At 44.4% G+C, this 20,731-nt stretch overlaps 1 protein-coding gene across 17 annotated transcripts in view; it reads left to right on the forward strand.

Moving 5' to 3' along the window:
• CACNA1D (calcium voltage-gated channel subunit alpha1 D) overlaps positions 1-20,731 on the forward strand; it is a 339,546-nt gene that overhangs the window by 175,190 nt on the left and 143,625 nt on the right. For all 17 annotated transcript variants that reach the window (XM_056129079.1, XM_056129078.1, XM_056129077.1 and 14 more), the window contains exons 4-7: positions 2,033-2,172; positions 12,070-12,212; positions 19,117-19,269; positions 20,157-20,353. In XM_056129079.1, coding sequence (XP_055985054.1) covers positions 2,033-2,172; positions 12,070-12,212; positions 19,117-19,269; positions 20,157-20,353 — 633 coding nt within the window. The remainder of the gene's footprint in view (positions 1-2,032; positions 2,173-12,069; positions 12,213-19,116; positions 19,270-20,156; positions 20,354-20,731) is intronic.

Consider the following 20,731-nt stretch of genomic DNA (forward strand, 5'->3'; position numbering starts at 1 on the left):
AGAGAAGAGGAATTGTGTGAGGAGAGTGCTGTTTTCTGTGTACCCTTCCTTGTCAGAAGTCTGATGGTCCATGTTTGGCAGTCAGGGCCAGATACCTCTGCCTCTTCAGGGACATTTTTGCTTGAAGTTAGAGCAGCGACACTGTATGTCTCCAAGCTGTGGGTCAGCCACCCTTCCTCACTGAAGCCTTCCTGGATTTCTCCTCCCTCCCCAGAAGCCAAGTCAGCTCACCCCCTCAGAATGCCTCCCTGGAGAGTACCCACGGGATCTGCAGGAGTAAGAGTGTAATCATGAGAGGCTGAGGGAGACTCTAAGAGTAAACAGAAGAGTCCTTGGGGGTGTCTGTGCATGACTGGAAGCGGGTGTGCGTGCTCCTGAGCTGGGGACCTGTTCAGAAGCCACTTGCGGGACCCTGGACGCACATCTGCAGGGGGCATCCTGGTCAGGGACGGTCTTCAGAGCTGGTTGAGGGGGTACGTGTAAGCCAGACCCTGCTGAGAGAGCTGGAGGAGCACGGGGCTGGAGGGTGCGTGTTTCTCTGGCTAACTCACACACAGAATTGGCCAGACCTCTGCCATGGGGCTCCGAGAGCCCGGGGGGGCTCTCTGGAGTGGTGGTCAAAAGAGACCCCACCCAGAAAGGAGAAACCCATGAACTGGCTTTCTGGGGGCAGGAGTCTGGGGGGCAGCCATGAAATGAGAGCTCCCTGGTGATAAAAAGGAAGGAAGAGTGCAGGAGCATGACACGACAGTGCAGCTTGGGGTAAAGTGAACCTCCCTGAGTAGAGCCCAGATCCAGTGCCCGGTAATAAAGCCAAGCCTGGCTCAGGGGATATGGCCTGACTGGGGGCTCCCGCAGCAGGATGGCTCGCAGGCAGTGCACAGTTTTCCAGACCCCACCTGTGCCATACCACCCTTTTGGAGGCTAGAGCCCCTGGTGGAGATGCTGCAGTTCCAGCTGAGTGGGAGAGGAGCTACCTGCGTGTTTCTGGGGTTTCGTGACCCCTTGCGTTCCGTCTCTTTCTGAGTGGGTCTCCTGTCTCCCATCTCCCTGAGGTCTTGGTCCCTTTCCTCACATCCTGCAGAGAAAAGACACATTAGAGGATTTGATGGCTTCTCTGCAAGCGGTTTAAGACCGATGAGTGTGCATGTGGTTACGGCCGACACTTGCCAGAAAGGCCTCTTGTAAAATTAATTGCTCAGTCCATATTGCTAATGAAAATGGAGCTGCAGAGGCAAGAGCCGAGTCCCGCCATGCAGACCTGCTGACGGCATGTTTCCCACAGCTCAGGGAGCTGCAGGCCTTAGGCTGGAGAGGATCTGTGGGTGCTCCCACCTGCCGGTGGCCTCCTGAAGCCCTGTGGCCATCATCTCGGAGTGGCTATGGGGCTGTCACAGGAGCTGGGGTCAGGCCAAGCCCAGGCTCTGCAAAAAGCTGCATGGTGGCAGTTCAGCAGTATCAGTAGACCAAGGTATGTGCCAGGAAGTGGGCAGTGGGTTTGCTGTTCTCAGCCATTCACCCAGCACTGTGTGATGAGGACTCTGTGGAGCAGGGGAGAGGGATTTGCCTGCGTCCCCTCACTTGCCGCTCAATGACAGAGCAGCCCCTGACACAGAAGCCTGAAGTGTGCCCAAGAGGAAGAGAGTCACAGCAGATGCCTCTTCATTGCCCCCGAAGGATGCGCAACTCAAGCCACCGTTGGAATCTTTGTTGCGCCCTTGTGCTTTTCTGGGCCTCATTTGGCCATCTCAGGAAGAAAACATGCTGCATCTTGCGAGTGTGCTGATCACACACGCCACGTCCACCTTGGGCCGGTGCAATTGTACAGCCTCGAAGGAAAAGCATTTTACACTTTGTTGCTTATGAGAAATTCAGTGTTAGAATTAAAATGCCTTCCTGGTTCAGGTGTAGTGCTAATTGTTTTGTTTTTCCTAATAAAACCTTGCTGGACGAAAAACACTTTTTATCTTGGAGATGTTGATTCTAAATTCCTATTTCTCTTCTGCTTTTGTTTCTTCATCTCTTTTCACAGGAAAAAGTAGAATATGCCTTCCTGATTATTTTTACAGTCGAGACGTTTTTGAAGATTATAGCGTATGGATTATTGCTACATCCTAATGCTTATGTTAGGAATGGATGGAATTTACTGGATTTTGTTATAGTGATCGTAGGGTAAGTCTCTTTTATTGGGGGGGGAGGGAGGAAATGTTTGGAAAATGGGAGGTGGGGAGTAACAGACAACAGTCTTTCAAGAAGAATCTGGTCATTCTTTTGTGTTGGTTGATGGAAAACAAAAACCCCTATAGAACTCTTCAAAACTGGGGATGTTGCTGTCAGTCTCCAGGTAAGGCTGAAATGTTCTCATTGTCACATGTTATGGAAGGCAGTCCTGATGATGAAAGTTTATCTGACAAGGTCTTGAGTCTCCACACTTAAATCTGCCCTGCTGGCGATCAGAATCAAATGGGTAGAAAATTTACCACCAAGTTCAACTGAAAACAAACAGCGAGGAAGTAATAATCACGTTAAAAGTAGTGAGGTGTTCTGCTACTCAACTTCCCTTGAGCAAAACCATTCATTCTTTTCTGCTGAATTGCGGGGTGGGGGGTGGGGGGGAACTCTGGCATGCTACTCTTCCATCTTAAATAAAAAAGTAAGTGTCTGACTAATGTCAGCTATCTGGCATAAAATAAGCTAATCCAGAAAAAATGCACAGACCCAGATCTTCTCCTAAAGTCTTGTCACAGGAAGAAGACACCAACAGTGCTAGAGGAGAATGTTAAAATAACAAAGTGCAGTCTGTGTTATTTTGGTCTTTCCACCCTTGGAAATATTGCCAGCGAGCAAAAAAGGCATCAGTATCTTTGAACCAAATACCCATATAGAAAAAAGAGGATCATTCCCTTTGCAGAGCCATAGTTACTTATCTGTCAAACGCATTGCTTCTTAGACTTGCTCTTATAGAGAGTGATTGTTAAATGGTCTCTTTTTAATCGTGATTTTGTTCTGCTGAGTTTTGCAGTTAAGAATGTGATCTTTCTTTTGGATTAGTCTTTGTTAATGAATTCTTTGGCTTTTAAGGGAAAACTAATAATACCTAGGAATGTTGGGAGAAGGGGATCATTTTTGAACTTGTCCTTTCAAACTAGGAAATTAAAATGATATCCAAAGCTGTGGCCAGTGAATTTGGGTAGGGGTCTGGGTCAGGGTAGGGGAAGAAGGGAGTTAGTTTTTGCCCAAACTACCTTTGTACAGGAGTGCCTAGGATGTCAGTTCAGAGGCAGAGCAGCTAAAATATGCTGTCCCTTTCTTCATTTGGTGAACTCTAGCAAGGTACCATGAGACCAACAGTCTTGCAGATCTCTTGGTTCCGCAGTAATCTTGCTTTGCCTCTCCTGGCCCTGTACTTTATGTTCAGCTAGAGGGCAGAGATGTTATACACCATTTCTTTTGTTCCTGTCCTACAATCTCTTTGACTTTCTGTCTGAAGACATTTTTCAGAGCACAAGTGTATGACCGTCTCACTGAGTTAAAGAGGCAGAAATGAGTAAGGGGGGCCCAGGTGGTTAGAGTTTGAGAGACACCGTATAGGAGGGAAAATAGATGTCAAAATATGTTGGGACTCTTTTGAGTTTAGGCTGAAGACTAAACTATTCTTACATGGATTTAGAATCCATTCACTAGGGACAAAGGAAACCTGCAAGCTGACTGGTACAACCAGGGCTCATTCAGGTTTAAGACGTGTTTGACATCTGACCAACCAGCATAGAAAGACCTCACTGGGGGACCCAGGAGGGCTATTAGGAGTTGGGCAAACCTGATTCTGGGGCAGGAATTAGCAAACTACAACTAATGAACCAAACCCATTCTGCCACCAATTTTTGAAAATGGAGATTATTTTTTGATAATATATGCACACGTGTTTACTTACACAATTTAGTAGAATCACTTAGTTCCATATAGTCAAAAATATTTGCTAGGCATCTCTGTTCAGGAAAAAAATGCCAGTCCCTGAATATCTGAAACCCTGGTTGAGGGTTTAGAAGCCTATTTAGAGGTCTAAATAGGGTCCTACTGATGCTCAAGCTGCTTAACTGCCTACCAGTTTAAAACTCGGCTTCCTTAAAGGAAGACAGAAAGATCCAGATGAAGAGTCTGACATCTAGCCAAATTTTAGTAGATAAATGAAGAAATGTAACTTATAACCTGAAGAGATTCCATCAAGGGAAATAGTCTTAGTCATGGCAGTAGTGCCAAATTAGTAAGTAGATAATTACAAGGCGAGAGAGAGAGAGAGAGAGAGAGAGAGAGAGAGAGAGAGAGAGAGAGAGAGAGAGAGAGAGTACAGTGGGTAAGGCTCTTGCCTTGCATGCAGACAATTCAGGTTTGATTCCTGGCATCTAATATAGTCCTCTAAGCACTGCCAGGAGTTATTCCAGAGAGCAGGACTAGGAGTAACCCCTGACCATATCTGGGCGTGACCCCAGAACTAAAAATAAATAAGTAAATAAATAATAAGTGGATAATTACTTGTAAGACTTGAAAAACAACTCTAGTAAATATGTTATGGTCTTACAAAATCTATGACAAGGACAGTATAAAAAGCAAAATAGGAAATGTATCTAGAAATGTATTAGGAAATAGAATATGTGTCTGAAGTGAAAAATTCTCTGGACTGGCTCAAAAGCTAAATAGACATGATAGAAAGAAAATAATTCAAATAACTTTAAGCTATAGCAGCAACTCAGAAAATAATGATGGAGAAGAAATGAGTGTCGCATTACTAAACTGTGTGTCACTATCAGAAGACCTTGTTTTTTCTCCCCCATATATAGTTCAACTCCCATGAAAGGAAATAGAAGGGAGATTAAAAAGAAAACATTTGAAGAAATTTCTCTGAATTTTCTAAATTTAAGCCATAAACCAACACGTTCAACAAAGCCCAGAGAGAACAGTAGGAAGGAGAAAACGACATCAGGGCACAGTGGAATTAGAGTCACATCGTTCTCATGACCAAATAGAGGGGGAAAGTAAAGAGCAGAGGAAAAAATCACCACAGAGTTTGTGTCAACTGCTGTTCAGGCCAGACGAGCGAGTGCTGGGGGAAGCGTCAGCCTAGAATTCCTTCTCTCTTGACGAGATCTTTAAGAATTGAAGTAAAAAAAAATGTTTTTTTGTGCTGGTTTGGGTCACACCCAGTAATGCTCTAGGGTTACTCCTGGCTCTGCACTCAGGAATTACTCCCAGTGGTGCTTGAGGGACCATATGGGATGCCGGGGATTGAACTTGGGTCGGCTGTGTGCAAGGCAAACACCCTACCTGCTGTACTATTGCTTTGGACCCTGAAGTAAATTTTTTTTTAAAAAATGAATTTAAAAGTTTTGTTATAGTTTAGGTACAACAGTGCTAAAGTTTATAGTGTTGATATATATATGTATGTATGTATATATATATATGTGTATATATATATATATATAGCACATTCCACTACCACTGAGATCCACATGCCCTAATCCACCCCCAAAGCTGAGAATTCATTACCAGTGTATCTTAATACATGTTAAGAAAAATGCTTCATGCTGAAGAAAAACAATAATACACAGAAATCTAGATCTATCTATGCAAAAGAAGCAAAGAATATCAGAAGGAGTAAGTACCAAAAAAAATTGTCACTTTAAGGTATCTTTAAAAATAATTATTTCAAGCACAAATATGTCCATTATGGGGCTTATCGCTACAATGAAACTTAAAATTTTACAAAGAACATAAGTAAATGGACATATGCTCTTGGAAAATGCGTGTATTGCAGATGAACTGAAAACTATTGTTTGCAAGTATATTGTGATTAAGATAGAGAGGTATATAGGAAACCCTAGAGAACAGGCTGGCAAATCTCAGTCCAGAGACCAAATCTGACTTGTTGCCTGTTTTCCCATCACCATCACATCAAAAAAAGTATTTTGCTGCTTGCATTAGCAAAATAAAGTTTTATTGGGAGACTCTATGTCTGTGGCTATTTGGTGTTAGGATGGCAGCATGAAGCAGTTAGGTTTGTAAATCATAAAATATTTATTGCCTGGAATTTTACAGAAAATTTTCTGCTCAAACTTTATGTGGCATTGTCACTAGAAAAATAAAAAGATGTAGTTAATAAGTTTATATTGGAGATTAAATGGAATTTTTAAAAATAAAGCCTATTAAACTAAAAAATGGTAGGAAGAAGAAAAAGGAACACTTAGACAAAACAAATAGAAAACAGTGGGGCCAGAGTGATAGTACAGTAGGTAAGGTTGTATAATTTGAAAGACAAATAATTTGAAAGTAAAGGCATAAAAGTTTATACCATGTAAAAACTAATCAAAAGAGAGCTGGAGCGATAGCACAGCGGGTAGGGTGTTCGCCTTGCACGCGGCCGACCCGGATTCGATTCCCAGCATCCCACATGGTCCCCTGAGCACTGCCAGGAGTAAATCCTGAGTGCAGGGCCAGGAATAACCCCTGTGCATCACCGGGTGTGTGCCCCAAAAGAAAAAAAAAACCCTAATCAAAGGAAGCTTTTATGGCTTAATGATTTCTAAGTTCAAAGTAGACTTCAGAAAAAGAAAGATTATCAAGGATAAAGAAAGTCATTTCATAATGATAAGGGAGTGATTTCCTTACGAATTTATGATCTTCCTAAGTTTATGCATAGATGGTATATTGCTTCACATGTATATATAGAATAACTTCAAAATTCATGAAACAAAAAGTAATAGAAGTAAAGGAGTTGACAAATATATAATTGTAGTTATCTTTTGGGGGGTGGGGCCTCACTCAGTAGTACTCATGGGCTACTCTTATCCTGGTACTTGAAGGTTGCCCCTGGTGGTGCTTTTGGAGATCAAACCCAGTCTCTGGCATGCATTCCAGCTTGTTGAGCTTTCTCTCTGACCCTGGTTGTAATATTCTCTCTTGAGGTACTGGTGATACGACATCTAGAAAGAAAAATCACTATAGCTGTAGATGTATTTTTAATAATACTATCAGCAAACTGAATTTCACATTTTTAGAAGACTCTACAAAATAGAGCAGAATGCACTTTTTTTTTTTATCATGTACATGGAACCCTCACCAGGAGAGACATACTCTCTGGACATATAAGACATATGAAACAAGCCTTGGTGAATTTAAGATAAAAGGCATCCAAAGTTATGCTTTCTAAATGAGTTTCTGGAAAGATAGTATGAAGAAGCATGTGACTTTCTAGATAGAGTATCCATGAACATTGGAAGATGAAAATGTGAATATATTACTATTTACATTTTAAAAGCATGAAGTTTTTAGGAACAAGTAGTGTATTAAAAATGACTAAACCTTGCTGGGAGAAAATCAAATAGAGTTAAATAAATGGAATGATATCCCATAATTATGGGTTGAAAAATTCAGAAATGTTAGGATGTTGCTTTATCACAAGAAGGTCTGTAGATTGAATCATAATCTAATTTTAGCAGGATCTTTATTGAGATTGACAAATTTAATCCTAAAATTTATATGGAACTTATATTCTAGATAGTTTCCCAAAATCTTTAAGCAAAAACTGTAATCGGATCTTAAGGCTTACCGTAAAATTAAAGTAGTCAAGACAGGGTGAGAATGCTATAAAGAGAACATGTAAAGACCAGTGAAATAGAATAAGGGTCAGAAATAGACCCAAATGTATGTGATAGTTGATTTCAAACAAAACTTCCCTGATAATTCAATGAATTAAAGAATCACTGTTCAACAGATGATCCTGAACAATTTTCCATGTGGGAAATTAAGGATTTCTATTTTTACCTCATACCTCGGGCGGAGCAATAGCACAGTGGTAGGGCGTTTGCCTTGCATGTGGCCGACCCGGGTTTGATTCCTCCGCCCCTCTCAGAGAGCCCGGCAAGCTACCGAGAGTATCTCACCCGCACGGCAAAGCCTGGCAAGCTACCCATGATGTATTCGATATGCCAAACATAGTAACAGCAAGTCTCACAATGGAGACGTTACTGGGCCTGCTTGAGCAAATCAATCAACAATGGAAGGACAGTGCTAGCTCATACCTCAAATGAATTATTATGTTCTACATAAATGAATTTATGTAACAGCTAAAACCCTAAAATTTCATGGAGAAAACATTTTCGACCTTGGGGAAAATAGGCCACACCCAGCAGTGCTCCTTGCTCTGCACTCATATGGGGTTCCAGGGATCAAACCCAGGCTGACCACATGCAAGGCAAACATCCTACCTCCTGTACTGTCACTCTGACCCTATAGAAATTTCTTGTACACAAAAAACACTAGCCAGATAAGAAGTAATTAAAATGTCGTACTTTAATAAAATTGAGAACTTTAATAAAACTGAAAACTTTTATGCAAAAAGACTTAATGAAGAAAGTGAAAAGGAAGATGAGCAGCCTGGGGAAAAATATTCACAGTGCAGATATATGACAACGGACTTGTATTCAGAATCTATAACGATCTTCTAACTCAGAAACAAGGTAACTGAAAACCTGTATGAGCAAAAGATTTGAAGAGATCTTCACAAGAGTTATGTAAATGGACATCAAGGGCCAGAAGAGATGTTCAATAGTAGTCATTAAAGAAATACAAAATAAAACCAAAGCAACTTAGCACTACCGACCCACTAATTGCTAATAATGAAAAATGCATTACTAAGCGTAACATGAGAAACATACCCAATATTTAGCAGAATACAGAGCAAGCAGAACTCATATGCTGCTTGTAGAAATGAAAAATAGCACAATCATTTTGGAAAAGGCTGCCAGTGTATCATATGACATCCATATGACCACATTACTAGTGCTGCTCTTAGGTACTTATTCAAGATAAGCAAAAACATGTTCACAGAGACTTTATTCATAACAGATACTGGAAACAACCCAGTATCTCTCAACAGATGAATGAATAAACTTATTCTGGTATATTCATACAATGAAATATCACTCAGCAATAAAAGGAAATGAACTGCTGATAAATGTACAACTTGGATGAATCTCAGACATGGTGAGCAAAAGAAGATAAACAAAAAGGAGAACATGCTGTTATGATTCTATTTATATAAGAATCTAGGGAAGAAAAAAAATGTGGATACCTCAGGCCAAACTTGGAGGAGGATTGCAGAGGGGTGAGAGAACCATTTTAGATACTGGAAATGTTCTGTAACTTGATTGTGACTTAGTCTTATCCCTTTATCATAATTCACCATGTGCAGTTTAAATTTGTTTTATTACATCTAAATTGATTTGTAGTAAAGTTGATTTTAAAAGTTAAGTCTAAATTTAAACTGAAGCTAACTGTCAGAGCATCACATTTAGCAACAAATTAGAATAGTTCCTTGAGTGTGCTGAAGTGTGGTCAGAGGAAGAGAGTGGACGAAAGGTTAAAAGGGAAAGGGCAAGGGATGTAACCGGTAGAGCACCTGCCCTGCATGTGTAAAACCCTTGATTCAATCTTTGGCACCATGGAAGAAAGATTAAAAGAAAAAAATAGTATGTCTTCATCTGAATCAAATAAAGTTTCCATCTGCAGACTGTATCCCAATCAGCTGTTTTTTCCATTCCAAGTCAACCATAACGTATTGCTTTTGTCAAGATTCCTGATACCCAAGGCATTACGAAAGTAATTGATATTTCTGAAATGTTAACGGTCAAGAATGTCAGCACAGGAAGAAGCAGTGTGTCCATCAGAGCGGACATTAGTCTCTGCATAGAAAAAAATTGATCTGCGCCAACTGTACACCCACTCCTCCAGCTTCTCATTAAACACGTGTTTCCAGTGTCTTGTCTCCCCACACCAGCAAACTTCTGAGAAGCACAGCGTGAGATTCTCCCAAGGTGTCCCTGGGGGTAGCTTCTTGCCCTTTTCTCCTTTCTCGGGATAAACCTTTAATAACATTCTAGGATCAAATACTTTATCCTCATGTCCAGAGGGAGGGGACTCTGGTTCTATGATCTGATTCTAGGATTCAGTTTCTCCATTTTGAGGGGGGGGAAACTGAGGTCTTGAAAAGGAGAGGGACTTTGCCAAGGAAGAAAGAGAGAAAGAGAGAAGGAAAGGAAGGAAGGAAGGAAGGAAGGAAGGAAGGAAGGAAGGAAGGAAGGAAGGAAGGAAGGAAGAAAGAAAAAGAATGGAAAAAGAAAAAGCATCCTGTCTCTTGGAGGTGGACTTCAGTTTGGTTCCTGGTCCCCTGGCTTGTCGGGAATGGTGGTCAGTTTTTGCCTCAGGCTCCTGTAACACGATTCACCTATTTTCAAGGGCACTGCTGAAGAACTGGGGATATGAGGACCGTGAAGCGTGCGTTGCAAAACACTGATACTTGAAAGCCTCTTAAGTCACCACCTGCATAAATTACTTTTCTAATCCGCTGGGATGAAAATTCCTGTGGCTGCCGCACATTTCAGAAGGGTGTGAAGTTTTTTTCCCCCCCCCTCTTTCTTCCTTTTTATTTGTCTGAAGCTATGAACTTGCTTTGGAGACTTTCAGACATGGGCCTTGCTGCAGGGATTTGAATAAATTAACAACAACAGCATTAATGCCAGTGACAGAAGCGTGTCATAAATTTGATATATTCCCCCGTCCTGAACTCCTGAGCCCAGCATCTCAAGCGGTTTTGAGGCAGGGAGTTAACTCATTTCTCCATGTATCTTGCACTCTGGTTAGGGTCAGAGCTTAACTGCAGTACAATTCTACAACAAATGGCTAGTCTCAGAGTGCCCAGAATGGCATGCCCGTGCCCAATCAGGACTTGTAATCAGACCACCCTGTATTTTAGGGACGTTAGTGTCTTAACTCTGCGGACGCATGCCAGCGAGTTCAGAGTTTCTGTTCCAGCTGCTCGTTAAACTTTAGAAACCTTTTCTTTGTTGCTGGGCCAATCATTCCCACAATCTGATTGGCCAGCCTTGATTCTATTTGAAATGGGAAAATTTATATTTATTCTGAAAAACAAGCAAAGAATGAATGTTTATATGAAAGAGCAAAAGTAACTGTCAAACGAGCAGATTGCCTGAAAATAGCTTTATCCAAAAAAACCTCTGAGAGTAGGAAACTTTTTTCTTTCTTTCTTTCTTTCTTTTTTTTTTTGGTGGCTGCCAGATATAATATTATTCACATTGCAAATGAGAAAAATATTCAGCCTTACCTTAGAGGTCTGAGCTCCTGAGCATGTGTGGGTTGCATCATTTCCAAGACACCCCTACAAGAGGGCCCCGGGTCCCTGTGTGTTCATGACTACATTGGAAGGAGTAGACTGTATCGATTCTGATTGGGGCCTTTTGAGTCCATATTCATTTCCTGATGGGTTCATCAGATTTTTTTTTTATTTTTGGGCCACACCCAGCTGTGCTCAGGGGTTATTCCTGGCTCTACACTCAGGAATCACTCCCGGCGGTGCTTGGGGGCCATATGGGATGCTGGGGATCGAACCTGGGCCGGCCGCGTGCAAGGCAAACATCCTACTCGCTGTGCTATTGCTCCAGCCCTCATCAGATTTTTGTTGTTGTCGTCGTCCCTGTGTGTCTGCAAGTGTTGCTGGCACGAGGTTAGAACAGATAGATGGGTCCCAGGAACAGAAAAGACTACGGTTCCCTGTCCTGAGGAAACCACTTACACTGGTCCACGTGGCTGGGTGGGCTCTGCCACCAGTGGTGTGACCTTGAGCCTGATCTTGGTCTTGAGTGTTTTCCGAGTGTGCGGAGGTGACGCGAATGACAAGGTAGGCTAAGGGAGGAGGAAGGGCACTCTCCAGATGAAGGTCTGGCGAGTACATGGTCATTGTGATTCCTTTGGGAAAATCTGGTCAGTGCTGGCTCCCCTCATTGGGGCGAGGGGGGAGAGTCACCATGCTCTAAGGTACTATAGTGACAGGGAAGCCCTCCTGTACCAGGGTCTCCGGAAAATGGGGGCACGCTCGGGCTTGATTTAAGCAGCCGATGCCCCGAATTAGCCCTTGGTGGTTCAAAAATAACTGCTAGGATCATCCTGTTTTGCTTTCCAGGGTGACAGACTCTAATGCTTCTTCCTCTCTTCTTCTTTCAGGTTGTTTAGTGTAATTTTGGAACAATTAACCAAAGAAACAGAAGGCGGTAACCACTCCAGTGGCAAATCAGGGGGCTTTGATGTCAAAGCCCTCCGCGCCTTTCGAGTGTTACGACCACTTCGACTAGTATCAGGAGTGCCCAGTAAGCACCTGTCTGCCCACCCTCGCTGGGGCTCATTCTTCAGGGTGGGGCTCAGGGGCGAGGGGTGGGGATGGAGAACGGACCGAGCACTATGAGGTGAGTCCTCAGCCCACCACACAAGCCTTTACAGTTCAAAAAAACCCATTTGTACTGTCCCATTTGGATCCTGCGGTGGCCGAGAGAGCCCAGAGGGTGGGTCTGTGTGTCCCCCACCTGCTTCCCTGATTCCGTAGGAGAACCTTCTCCGGTAGACTGGAAGGAGATGGTGGCAGGGCCTCACTCCTCATTCCTGCCTTTCTTCCTCTTTCAAGAGGCCACAGCTGCTCCCCAGCAGCTCTGCCCTCTGAAAAGGATGGGTCATGTGAAGGGACTCCAGCGTCAGCCTCAGCCTCAGCCTCAGGACTGGACCCCCCAAACCCTGCCTAGCTCTCCTGGCTAGGATTGTGTCTGCCCCGCTGCAGAGAGGTGGCACCCACAGCCTCCCCTGCACCTGGGGTCATGGCCTCGAGGATGAAGGCCCCGTGAGAACAGGCAGGGAGGCCCCAGCGCCATCACTACAGTCAGCAGAAAGCCCGTGACAGTTGGGAGTGAGAGGCTGCCAGTCTGCAGCACAGAGGCTATGACGTCACCGGCTGCAAGGCTGCTGTTCCCACCCGTGCCATTCCCTCTGCCCTTGCCCCGTCCCTCCAAGCCAGGTTGATTCCCACCTGAGTGGGAGCAGGCCATCTGTCCGGGTCCCAGCCTTTAGGGGTGTGAGTGTGCGTCATCGCCTCTGCTCCAAGGCAGGGCCCCCCTTGCTGGGGACTCCGTTGGTGGAAGGCCTGCCTGCCCCTGCGTCTGCTCACAGCTGCAGGAAGGTCTGAGGGCCCATGTGCCTGTAGTTCACAGCTCCTGAAACCAGCAGAAGAACAAGCATCTGGTTTTTGCCTCTCTCGAAGGTCTTCAAAAAAATTTTTATGAACCCTTTGGCGCTCAGAAGGCGCCAAAGCTTTGCTTGGAGGAGGGGAACAACAACCACCACCACCAGAAAAGCGACCTCCCAATTTAACATTTAAAAAATGTAGGAAGTGGTGTGTTGTGTGTACTTGTTTTCCCAGATGGTTCATTTATTTTCATTGAAGAAGACCAGCACAAGTCAAAACCACAGAACTGTCTGGAAGCAATTGAGAAAAATAGGAAGACCTTGGAAATGACTGGCTTTGTTATGTGTGATGTGATTAAATGAGAAGTTCAGTGAGCAAGCATGTTCTTTCAGATTGAGCTGTTACAGCTTCATCTGATTTCAGAGTAACCACGACAACTCCCCCCCACTCCCCACCCCCGCCATCCCCATACACACACACACCGTACCTTCCCAAGAACATGTGACAAAGGCAATGTCCCTCTGTCTGTGCTGGCCACGGTGCAGCGTTAAGTTCTGGTGGAGCAGAACTCTCAGTACTGCTTTCCCTATAGCTTAGCGAAGTTTTCATGAAAGGCCTCATCCAGTGCTTTTGACACTTTTCCGGAACCTGTTCTAAAGTGGCTCCTCCACAGCATTACTGAAACTTGATGGAATTCTGCACCTGATAGACCCTGAAGTCAGCAGGGAGAATCGGGGCCCTGGGATTATGAGAGAACCGTTCAGCCTATGCTTTGTTTGGTTTGTGTTGGGTTTGGGGTCACACCTGGCAGTGCTCTGGGCCCATTCCTGGCTCTGCACACAGGGATGGTTCGTGGTGCTTGCTGCTTACCATACAAGGTGCCGGGGAGCGAAGCTGGGCCAGGTGCATGCAGGGCAAGTGCCCAACCCGCTGTACTGTCTCCCCAGCCCATGTGTTTTATCTGCTTCTCGCGGGAAGCCCGAGTCTCTTTTCAGGCTTCATGGGACTTTGGGAACAGCAGTGGGAACTCTCTGCCTGCCATTTCTGGTGCTGACTGAACCTTTTCTTCTCAGCTCTGTGAGATGGTTCAAAGTGCCCGGGTAGATGTATTGCTTCTTTTTTAAAAAAAATTATTAATGAAACACCATGAGGTACAGTTGTAGACTTACACATTTTTGTGCTTGGGTTTCAGTTATACAATAATCGAGTACCCATCCTTCCACCAGTGCCCATTCTCCACCACCACTGATCCCAGTATCCCTCCCACCCCCCATTCCCCCCATCCCACCGTGCCTCTGTGGCAGGGCATTTCCTTTTGTTCTCTCTCTCTCCTTTTGGTTGCTGTGGTTTGCAAAAGAGGCATAATATACTAAGAGGTTCACCCCATGGCTTGGACACTAGCCGCACATACTAGGGGAAAAGCCAGCTCAGATAGAGAAGGGAGCACTAAATAAAGGGTGTTGGGAGGATCCTCCCAGTATGGGAGATGCATGCTGAAAGTAGACTATAGACCGAACATGATTGCCACTCAATGCCTCTTTTGTATTGTTTCTTCTTACCCAGGGATTATCTTGTCTCTCTTCAGGAAAGTTCACACTCTAAGACAGGATTTCATTGTGTGTGTGTGTGTGTGTATATATATATATATATATATATATATATATATATATATATATATATTCGCTCAATGGAAGGAAAATCCATTTTTCAAGAGTGGGCCAGGCACGTATGGAGTTATTAACCCTCCATACTCAGATGATGAATATTTATCAGACCCAACCCATAATCAGTGTGTGAATGACCCCCAATGGTGTGAGGTCCAAATATATCTGCATAAGGAAGCACAGGTCTGACTTGTGCGGGTGCCCACAGCTGCTGGGTGGCTCAGCAGGCCAGACCAGTGCCTTCTCGTTCCTGGTTACTTTCTGAGGCTCTTTTCTGTCTAACCCACTGCCTCCTGGATTGGTCCCATGAGACCTGTTGTATGCATCAATAATGCACAGTGGTGGGGGAGGGCAGAAGAGGGAACAAAGAGATAGTGCAGCAGTAGGTACCTTTGCAAATGACTAACCCAGATTCATTCCCCAGTACTCCATATTATCCCTCGAGCCCTGATCTCTGAGGAGAGAGCCAGGACTAAGCACTGAGCACAGCTGGGTGTGGTCCCCTCCTGCTGCCCCCCAAAAAGGACAGTTGGATTTGTGTGTTCACAAGGACACATGCTGGCATTCAGATTCAACTTCCTCGTCTTCTAAATGTGGACAGCCTGAGATGCGGTCCTGACTCTAGCAGAACATGTTTACAAAGGAGATGGCATACTGCTGTCCAGTGCAAGGGTACTGACTACTGGGGAGTGGTTTTAGATGGCCCATTCCTATCTGGAAAAAAAGCCCACAGAAAACACGTGCAAGTGGATGAGACTTGCTGTTTGCTGTCCCCTCCCATCAGAACCATTAATGCTCATCTTACCGATCATTTCTTTTTCCAAAAAGGGTCCATTTAAGCGTTTAAATATTTAAAGGTGGTACCTCGGAACTTAGTCATAATGAGGTTCTTGGGTAGACGGGCTCTTTGCAAGTCTGAAGTCCTCTTTCCATCCTTCCCTGCCTCTGCTCTCCGTCTATACCCTCCTTTCTGTGCACTTCTTTCTGTCGTGGTGGTGGTGGTTTGCTTTGGTTTTGTTTGGGGACCACACCTGGTGGTGCCCAGACTTCCTCCTGGTTCTGCACTCAGGGATCACTCCTGCTGTCTACCTGTTCACCTTCCTATAGTCTTTGTTTTGAGTTTTTCTTTACATATGTGATAAGAAAATAATATAATAATGCAAAAAAAAAAAACCACGTTGAGGGGAGGATAGAAAGGAGGGAGAGGAAGTAGAAGAAAGCGTAAAGAAGTAAACCACCCAGCACAGAAGCTGAGCTCCCCGGATAGAAGGACTGCAGGAGACCAAACATGAGAAAGAGAAGCCCAGCTTCCTCTCAGCCTCGTTCTTCCTGCCACCTGATTGAATCCTCAACCCCTTCACCCCTCTATCTATGACCTCGCTCTCTCTCTTCCTACCCCCCACTCCGAGTTGACCTCGATGCATCCTGCAGCTCTCTAGCCCACCGTAGCCATGGCTCATCCTAACGTATTGCCTGGGATCAAACAGAACAGGTCTGAATTTCTCTCACCACAGTTCCCTTCCCTTCTTCCATCTCCCTTATTCCTTTAGATCCTTCTGGGCACAGTGATTAACCAAGTTGTTGACAATAGGATTTCAGACAGGGTTCCAACTCCAGTCCCACCACCAGTGACCGCATCCTTCCGGCAATGATCCCACGTTCCTTCCCATCCCTGTCCCCTACCCATCTCCTTGACAGACACATTTTTTATGTTCATCACTTCCAAATTCTATTATTATTTTTTATTAGTGAAACACCAGGAGGTACAGTTATAGACTTACAAATTTTTGTGCTTGGGTTTCAGTTATACAATGATCAAGTACCCATCCCTCCACCAGTGCCCATTTTCCACCACCCCGGGTCCCAGTATCCCCCGCCCCATTTCCCCCCATCCCACCCTGCCTCTGTGTCAGGGCATTCCCTTTTGTTCTCTCTCTCCTTTTGGGTTCTGTGGTTTGCAAGAGAGGCATTGAGGGGCAATCATGTTTGGTCTATAGTCTACTTTCAGCTTCTCCCGTCCTGGGAGGATCCTCCCAACACCCTTTATTTGGTGCTCCCTTCTCTGTCTGAGCTTCCTTTTCCCCTAGCACATGTGGCTGGCCTCCAAGTCATGGAGCAAAATTCCTGGCACTAATCTCGGCCACTGCTGGGTGTTAGTCTCCCATTTTGTTACTTTATGTTCCCCAGATGAATGAAATCTTTCTGTGTCTATCCCGCTCTTTCCGACTCATTTCGCTTAACATGATACTTTCCATGTAGTGCCACTTGTATGTAAATTTCATGATTTCATCTTTTCTAACAGCTACATAGTACTCCATTGTGTAAATGTACCAAAGTTTCTTTAACCAGTCATGACAGACACATTTTTAAAAAAATTTTTATTAGTGAATCACCATGAGGTACATTTACAGACTTACAAACTTTTGTGATTGCATTTTAGTCATACAGTGATCAAGTACCCATCCCTCCACCAGTGCCCATTCTCCACCACCAATGGTCCCAGCATCCCTTCCACCACCACCCCCATCCCCGCCACCCCACCCCACCTCTGTGGCAGGGCATTCCCTTTTGCTCTCTCTCTCCTTTTGGGTGTTATGGTTTGCAAAAGAGGTATTAAGTGAACATCATGTTCAGTCCATTGTCTACTTTCAGCCCGCATCTCCCATCCTGTGTGGGCCCACCTGGCACCCTTTACTTGGTGGTCCCTTCTCTATCTGAGCTGCCTTTTCTCCCCCAGCATGTGAGGCCGGCTTCTAACCTATGGAGTAATCCTCCTGGTACTTATCTCTACTATTCTTGGGTGTTAGTCTCCCATTCTGTTACTTTATATTCCACAAATGAGTGCAATCTTTCTATGTTGACAGACACATTTTTAAGATTAATTGTTGTAGTTTGGTAGTTTATGCAATAGTAGTGTTTAGTGGTTTAACTATATGCAGACACATCCTAGCAGCCCAGATGTGTTCAAGGCCCCCTGGACCTTCCTTCTTTACTTTTAGACTGCCTCTTCTTGCTTCCCATCTCAATTTCTCTTCTTTTCTGGCATTTTCAGAAATAATACTAGGATTGTCTTTTACAACAAGCACTTCCGGGGCATGCTCAGCCAAAGCATCTGCCTCACTCTCGGTTGCCTCCATCTGAGCTAAGGTCCCATTCTCACCCTTATCTTTTCCTACCCAGAGAGCTCTGTACTTTCCAACTGCTTCTCCCATCTTTCTTTAACTGCATCTTATTATTATTTGGAGGTAGGAAAGTTTATGTAGGGGTGGGAGGGGCAGTGTTCAGGGTCAACCAAGGATATATATATATACCCGTCAGTGGTTGGTCCCAGGGATTGAAGCCAGGGCTTCATATGTGCAAAGCGTGTTAGCTACTAGTCGAGCCACACACCCCTACCTGCTGCCTCTTTTTTTTGGGGGGGGTCACACTTGGTGATGCACAGGGGTTACTCCTGGCTTGGACTCAGGAATTATACCTGGCAGTGCTCAGAGGACCATATGGGATGCTGGGGATCGAACCTGGGTCTGCCACATGCAAGGCAAATGCCCTACCTACTGTGTTATCACTCCAGCCCCACCCCACCCCCACCTCCGCTGCATCTTTATGAAGCGTCTGCTTCTTGATGACAGATTCAAATCTGATCCTGTAACTGAATGCAAAACCCAGAGTTACTTAATAGCAGTACCAACTTACCTACTCTTTTCCACTATATGACCACCAAGACTCAGCACCCTGGACTCTCATTGCATTGCTTTGGGGACCTTCTGTGCTTTAGTTGTTCTTCCCTCTGCCCGAAGCAGCCTCTTTCCCAGGCCGTTCTCTGGAAATCCATCCTCCTCCACCCCCCAGCTCTGCCCAGATGACCTCTGCTGCCATGATCTCCTCTCCACTCCAAAGCACTGTCTTTCGTCTCCTTTTAATTTCATCTGGCTGATACAATTCACAGAGCATCTGCGTGCTCTCTTTGAGTAACTTGTGCTGAATTCTTAGTCTCCTTCTTGAGTATACATCCTTCGAAATAATACACTTTATATTATACATAACTTTGTGTTCATCCAAAGTACTAAACCCTGCATGATAGATGTTCGAGGAATTATGTGGGATGGATGAACCAATTCATAAATGAATGACTAATTTTGATTTAGGGCATATCCCTGTCTGGGTTACAGTTTTTCCATCTGACAAGTGAGGGAGTCAGATTCCAAGATCTTTAAGGCTCCCTTTTTTACCTTTTACATCCAGGCTTACTGTAAATTAGAAGCTGTGAAATATGAGTTCTATTACAATGTGCTGTATTTGAAGCAGGCATTATTAGGAATAATACATATCTAATTGAAGTGTCTTTCTGGCTCACAAACTCATTTTTCTCTCTCCTAGGTTTACAAGTTGTCCTGAACTCCATTATAAAAGCCATGGTTCCCCTCCTTCACATAGCCCTTTTGGTATTATTTGTAATCATAATCTATGCTATTATAGGATTGGAACTTTTTATTGGAAAAATGCACAAAACATGCTTTTTTGCTGACTCAGGTGAGTAATGAAAACCTAACCTAACCTAACAATAACTTCTCTTTTGTTCCTGAAAACAATTCCTGTTTAGGAGAAAATCTAAAACTAAATGGGGAGGTGTGGAAAATATACCAGTAAGTCAATGGAGTTGTTTCTTATTCATTTTATTCAGAGTAATGAGAACTTGTCTTCCTGTCTACTCTAATTTCATGTAGGATCTGTCCATCAACTAAGGCAAGGAACCTCCAAAACTGTAATGCAAAGAGATTCAATAGCATTGTCCCAAATAGTCTGGAGACTACAAGAGAAGACAGAGCCAGGGAGAGAGCGCTAGTGCTAGAACCCATGCTTAGCAAGTGCCAGGTTCCGTGTTTGATCCATGCACTGTATTCCCTCTCCCTCCCTGCACCACTGAACCATCGGGTGTGGGAGCTTCCCAGAATCACATCAAACAGAAAACCCCAGGCTGAGCGTCGCCAGGGTTGGCCTCCCCTCACCCCAGTTATGCTGGGGATGACCCTGATTAAAAAACCGAGAGCAAAGATTGGCCTGAACAAATAATACAGTGGGTAAGATACTTGCCTTGTATGTGACCAACACGGGTTTGACCCCTGGCACCTAATATGACGTCCTGAGCCCCATCAGGAGTAATCCATGAGCAACATCAGATATGTCCCCAAAACCAAAAACAAACAAACAAAAATACCAAGAAGGAGAGGACAGAAGGGAGTAGAGGAGATGGCAAACTCCATGCTGGGAATATTTGAAGTAGATTTTATGGAACAGGTGGGACCCTTAGACAGCAGAGATGGGAGTTCCAAAGCCTGCAACAGGAGATCATTCCCAGTAGCTTGAGTTTCCTGGTGGTCCCTTTTGTGAATGGTGAAGCCTTCTTGCTCTGTTTGCAGATATCGTAGCTGAAGAGGACCCAGCCCCATGTGCGTTCTCAGGGAATGGACGCCAGTGCACCGCCAATGGCACGGAGTGTAGGAGTGGCTGGGTTGGCCCAAATGGAGGCATCACCAACTTCGATAACTTTGCCTTTGCCATGCTTACCGTATTTCAGTGCATCACCATGGAAGGCTGGACAGACGTGCTCTACTGGGTAAGTGGCTTGACCAGAGAGAGTCTAGAATGTTCTTTTCTTCTTTTTTTTTTAAAAGAGTGTTTGATAGCTAATGCCAGTGGATGAGTGGATTGTTAAGAAACCTTGGAAGTCAGTTTGGGGGGAAAGGAAGCATACCTTCACCTCTCTCAGCAAGATATATTTTTTCTCCTAAAGGGCTTAGTTTTGATTCTAGAAAGCTACTACCTGATGTTGGCTTTCTTTGTTGTCCAGTGTTGACTGGGAATTCTCACTGAGTGTGCCCAGTAGCAGCTTTTTAAAAAAGAACTTCAGTCTGTCGGGTCTGTCCTGATTAAATCCCTTGACAGAAATAGGGGGTTCTTGCCCAGGTTAAGAAACTCCTAAACATTCATGGAA

Source organism: Sorex fumeus, unplaced genomic scaffold (genome assembly GCF_029834395.1).
Source record: "Sorex fumeus unplaced genomic scaffold, SorFum_2.1 ptg000072l, whole genome shotgun sequence".
Taxonomy (NCBI): Eukaryota; Metazoa; Chordata; class Mammalia; order Eulipotyphla; family Soricidae; genus Sorex; species Sorex fumeus.